This window comes from Anguilla anguilla, chromosome 7 (genome assembly GCF_013347855.1).
Source record: "Anguilla anguilla isolate fAngAng1 chromosome 7, fAngAng1.pri, whole genome shotgun sequence".
Classification (NCBI taxonomy): domain Eukaryota; kingdom Metazoa; phylum Chordata; class Actinopteri; order Anguilliformes; family Anguillidae; genus Anguilla; species Anguilla anguilla.
This window is the reverse complement of record NC_049207.1, coordinates 10,956,922-10,962,921: the sequence shown is the minus strand read 5'-3', so window position 1 is coordinate 10,962,921 and position 6,000 is coordinate 10,956,922. Positions and strand designations below refer to the sequence as shown.

The following is a 6,000-nucleotide window of genomic DNA, read 5'->3' as shown; positions in this document are numbered from 1 at the left end:
CCCCCCTCCCTTCCATGTCTCTCCTGGTTTTGTGTGCTGCAAATTACTGACGGATAAAAAGGAACGCCACCCTGAAACTCATTAGTATCGAATAATGAACATCGTTCTTATACAGGAATGAGCAGACAAGGACCAACAGTAAATAATCGGGGGCTCCTATAAGGGACTTCATTAATGTGATTTTTTAATTAAACCAGACAAAAATCAGTTGTGAAGATAACGCACTTTTATAAATAGAACCAGCAGTTGTCTCGAGCAACCTCTGTGTGTGTTTGTGTGTGTGTGTGCCGGCACTGTATAGTGATATTAATGACAGAGCAAACAAACAAATGAATGATGATGTCTTTACTCCATTGGTGATTCGAAGAGGACTGGTTTATTTGCTCTCGTTTTGCCCCTGAGTGTCGTGTGATGATAGCTCAATGAAAGAAATGAGAGCACAAGACATAACCGAGAGAGCACAGCTGGACGTGGACTGAATGCAGCTGTAATTCCTGCTTGTGTGCTGGCGCTCTGACGCTGGAGGACAAACTTTTGACAGTATAAGGGACCTTTTCACCTGACAGACCAGGAGAGACTGGCCTCCGCCATAACAACAACAGTGTCTCTGCAGAATCGTGAGCTATGTGGTCCTTACTTTTCCACTCAGGCACTCCTACTCACATATACACACACAAACACACATGAACACACGGCACGCACGCACACACATGCACACACACGCACGCACGCACGCATGCACACGCATATACACATACATGCATACGCACACGCACATCCATATCGCACCACATTCATTCAAATCATAATGCACTTTTTGCCGTGTGTGTGACACCGCAGAATTAGCTGTTAGAAGAATGTGATCTCCCGTGCTGAATTATTGATCTGCCCGGTATTCCGCTGTATCTGTGCTGACGGAGAGACAAAGGCACCGTGGGTCTGGATGCCAGACGAAAGACGTCTTTGTGCCGTCTGAAACCATTCGGAATATAAATCTGCCACCATCCACTTTTCAACGACAGTTTAAAAAGGATGCTTTGTGACACAATTAAATATTCATATGAGATCAGGCCTAAACAGAGAGGATCTTCTGCTGTCAGGCTGGCACATAATGCACATTTTCCACATACAGAGCTTCACTTGCCATTCAGCCTTATCATAAATATTTCATATCATTTTGACATCTGTCATAACTACAGCATAGTATTGAAATTAACGGGAAAAAAGGTTCACACTTGGTAGATGTTTTCTTGACGAAATGATCATATCAGCAGACAGACAAAATGTTTTTGGCCTATGTCCTTCATCAGTACCATCCATTTTTTCTGTTAATTTTAAACTTTTGGTCAACGCACCGATTAAGTCTGAGCATAGTGTAAATCTCTAACATAGTACCGAACTTAAAATAATGAATGCCATGAACGAGATAGCGTTTTCTGCTGACAGAAATATAAAAGTACACGGAAATACAGAAAGCCTCAAAAGAACCCGCAGGCACATTTTAAATTTTACTTTCACAGACCTTCTTCTCTCAGTGTGAAGTCTGTGAGCCTGTGCTGAATTCAGGAAAATCAACCAAAACCTCCTGTTGGAAAATAAAAAAACCTCTATTTCCCTGCACAGTGTGTTTAGGTGAGATCTGAGATCTGATAACCGCTGGAAGTGTGGAGAAAACTAATGCATAGCAAGTGGAGGGAAGGTTTCGGGCACCTTGATCTTATTGGGAGTCTCCATGCAACCATATTCACAGATGAAAGCGAGACGGAACCTCCATGAGGTAATAAATTGCAGCACCGCTATTCCCAGAAAAGCAAAAAAACTGAACATTTTTGCCCAGTGGTGTTTCCTCTGTTGAGGCTCAGTGGGAGTTGGAGTTTTTAGCATCCGGTCAAAAAAAAAAAAAAATTTACAAAAGACTACATGGGTGGCCAGCTTTCTTTCCTTGCCCTCTCCGCTTATGTGCTGTGGGAAGACGGCTCGTTGGTGAACCTCATAATTCTTTAATGGGAGGCGGTGTTAAACCTAAAATGTAGTGTTAATATTTTATAGGAACCAAGCTCTTTTAATGCCTCCTTTTTTCAGGCAAGTTTTCCAGATAGATCGAGGCAAACAGAATTTCAGCACCACTGTGGCCAAACCTCCTGCAAGACCACAGAGGAAGATTTGTACAGGAGGTCTGGGAGTTAACCATAACTCTGAGAGAAACCTGAACCTAACCACCAGGACATTATAGATAATGCCATGACAGTGAACAGAAGAAATATAATCTTTACCAGACGCACATAGGCATGGTTCCTCAAGTTAAAGCATTGCACATAATGGCCGAATATGTAGCCTACTTGTCAAGACAAGTGTAGCTTTCTGTATGTCTTAATTTACATACACAAATCATCATACTGCAACATCAAACCTGAAATCATCCCGCTCAACTCCAGAAGACAAGATGGTGACATACATTTAGCAGAATTAAGCACAAGGAATTCTGCTGGAACCATAACTTGGGATCAGACAGCATCAGGTCATGACACATGACTCATGAAATCAGTTGGACAAGTAAAATTTTGTTATATTTAGGGCCCTTTGCTAAACAAGATCAAAAGAACATGAAGATTCCAGCCCTAACTGAATGATTCTCACTGAGTAAAGATAAATACATAGGACTGCAATTTTCACTGAAGTTAAATTTGGTAAAAAATAAAATTAAAAAAAACCCCTAATATTTAAGGCTGGTATATACAGGAATTACCACCAGAGTAAAAGTGTTGACAAATTAACACCCTCACACTATTGGGCTCCCAACACAGTAGGTGTTGGATAGTAATACTTTAAAAGTGATAGTTAATCAAATGATGACACTTCATAGTTGCTTCTAAACACTCTGGATGATAGATAATTACTCCATTTTAAGATAATTTACAACGGCATGGTGTAAGAACCCTGTGGTCCACTGTGCAGCAAGGATAGTCTGTAGATACTGGTATTAATTTCTCTTAAAAATATGACTTAATTTCCTCCTGTGTGAGAGGTGGGATGATTTGAAAACTTAATCATTATTTTATATATGGCAGTGCAGCACGATGCTTAGAGAACTAGGTTTACACCTCCAAGATTGTAGTGTCAGTTCGCAGGTAGGACATTGCTGTTGCATCCTTGAACAAGGTAGTTAATATGAATTGCTTCAGCAATACCTTGCTCAACTACTTAGCAGCTCAACAAGATCTCCAGCTATTGAGTGAGGTGTGCTTTGTTAGGGTTGGAGTGAAAAACCTTCCGGAACGGTAGGAATCACCAGGAATATGGTTGGTTACCACTGGTTTACCCGTTGAACCTTTAATCTGATTGGTTATCGCACCACATTCCTCATCTTCCCAGTAGCTGCGCCCACTTGCCTTGAATCACCAGCTATCCCAGCATGCCTTGCGGACTGGGCTCCCATTGAAATGAATGGAGGCGACTGCAAAGTCGCTTCTTGTCAGAGGCTTAAAAATGTTAGAATGTATTATTGCATGTATAGCAGTGCAATCAAACGGTTCAGTGGAAAATGACATGGGAAGGTCACAACAACACTTTGTTGCAGTAACTCGCTGTAGACTGCAGCAGTGTTGCTGTGCGGGAGTGGGAGGAAGTGAAGTCTAACCCGCACTGACAGGCCTCAGCCTGTTGCTGCTCCACATAAACCACTTAAATGTCAATCTGTCTGCTTCCAACATGTTTGATTCATGAGACTGCCAGAAACTGAGACTCGTGGTTCCTAAGCTTTCCTTCACGTTAATAATACACATTACTTAAATGTATATAGCCAGGATATTTCACATTCATCATCAACGCTAAACGATTCTATCTGCACCACTGAGCATTTAGAACTGCAGTAACTGAATGTAGAAAGCACATGGTCAGTACGATCATACATAAAATTCTGTGGTGCCGCAGTGTCAAAACACAGATTCTTAGTCGAGCCTATTGCATATACACATAATATCCAAAAATATTACAGTTCATGTCACTGCTCTTACAAAGGTCCAACTTGCACTTTGGCAACAGTTCTCGCAATGCAGCCAGCAAAACAGTTCTTCAGTGTTTTTCACTCCTAGTTTTTGTCTTACTAAGCAAAACGCCTTACCCAGGACAACTTTTGCACCATAAATATTACCCATTCATGTAACTGAAAATGTAAGTTGCTCAGTAAGATTTTGGGCACACAATGGCTGTGGCCCTTTTACGGTTTTTGAACCTGAAAATTCAATGCTATCGGTCGCCCTCCTTCTTCGCAAACCTGCTCACCATAGAATACATATTTCAGATGTGCTCAGCCTCAGATGAGATTTGATTCCTTAACAGTATGGAGCAGCACAAAGGACAGATTTTCCTGTTTTTATGTGTACAGATTATTGCTGACAGGGATGGGGAGGGGAGAGAGCCGTGTCAAGCTTGGTTTTGCTATTCCAATTCAGTGAAACCTGGGATGTTATATCTCTTCAGGCAGATTGCAAAGCATCGGGAAAATCCACTGTCAACTGACAGACAGGCAGTGAGGGACGGGATGGCCAAAGTACATGCTGAATGAATACAGAATATCACCGGGGTTCTGAAAAGTACAGCATAAAAAGTCTTTCACTCTGTTAGTGTCCTTCAGACACAGGATGAGGTCCTGATCCTGTGGATAATGAACCACGATCTTTCCTTTCAGCCAGAATCTCTATCCATTCAAATGAAAAAAAAGCTATATTGTGTGAAAAATGAATGACTTCACATTCTTTTGAAATATGTAATTTAAAGTAACATGATGAACTGCTGATTGTCCATATATTATGGAATTTAAGGGACACTCACTTCGCAATATTTAACATTTTTGGTATTCTTCTATTCTAAGGCACAAAGGACAATTATACTGACTTGATCGTAAAAAGAAAATTATTAATATAATAAATTAATACATATCTATATTAATTCAGTATACAAACCATGTATTTTTCTTGTCTGTTGCTTATTTTTGAATTACAAGTGATTTGAGCAGCTGTAGCAGCTCTAAGGCGTCTAATCACACACAACCAACCACCATCTTATAAAGCACAAACAGTAGGCAAAACCATTCAGATACACCGAATGCACACTGATGAGACTTACCACAGACTCGCACGTCCAGCTACTGAAAAAGCTGGTCCATGACATTCGTCACAAGTAAAGTAAAACTATTTCACAGAGGCAGAAAAAGTTCCTTGCTTTTTAGGATCGGTCTTGTGTAGAATCGCCACATATTGGCTAGCTTTCATTTTAGGTGTTGTGTGGTTTTATTATATGTAGACTGGCGAATTTAGCAAACTCAGACAAACTTTAGTAAACAACAGATCAGATACGAAAACTTCGCATGTGCTCACGTACGCATGCGCAGTACGATAATAACCTTTAACCTGGCAGTTCAAACCCAGCGAGGGAACCACAGGTGAGTTATTTAAGTTGAGGTGACTGGTTAGTTAACTAACATTGCACTTGTTAGAACGCAGAAAGATATTAATTTAACGGTAATGCGCTAGGCAGTAAGCTATTGCTACCGATAACAATCTGTCGATAGCCCGTAGAATTCAAACAAGGTAGCCAACTAACTGACTAGCTAAATTAGCTAACTCCTTGTTGTTGCGGTTGTTATCATAGTGTCACAACACTCTCATAGCTTAATTGCAACTCATGACTGTATGGTAAGTTGCTAGCTTGCTCGATAGTTGATTTTTCTGACATGATTAAATGTTGGTTCACATGTGCCCCTGTATGGACAAGAGTAGTCCAAGCTGACTATCGCGGATGTTTTGTAGTGTTTAAATTTAGTTCTGACTAAGTTAGCTTGGCTAGTTTGTTATATTTGCGATATGTGTAACAGTGCCCTGTTGTTTTCCGACAAAGCACGGATCACTACCTACTGTAACGTTATTGATGTCATTATCTTGTTTAGCCTTCCCGACTAATGAAACGCTCAGCCCGTGTCCGATACAGCTTACCTTCCTACCA

General features: G+C 40.8%; 1 protein-coding gene across 2 annotated transcripts in view; it reads left to right on the top strand.

Moving 5' to 3' along the window:
• Window positions 1–5,147: 5,147 nt before the first annotated feature.
• Window positions 5,148–6,000, top strand: part of pot1 (protection of telomeres 1 homolog) — a 68,916-nt gene continuing 68,063 nt past the window's right edge. The window contains exon 1 of one of the 2 annotated variants that reach the window (XM_035426065.1): window positions 5,148–5,178. In XM_035426065.1, the coding sequence (XP_035281956.1) occupies window positions 5,163–5,178 (16 nt within the window). In that variant the 5' untranslated portion in view covers window positions 5,148–5,162. Of the gene's footprint in view, window positions 5,179–5,365; window positions 5,441–6,000 lie in introns of those variants that run through there. The other variant, XM_035426066.1, reaches the window with a different exon arrangement.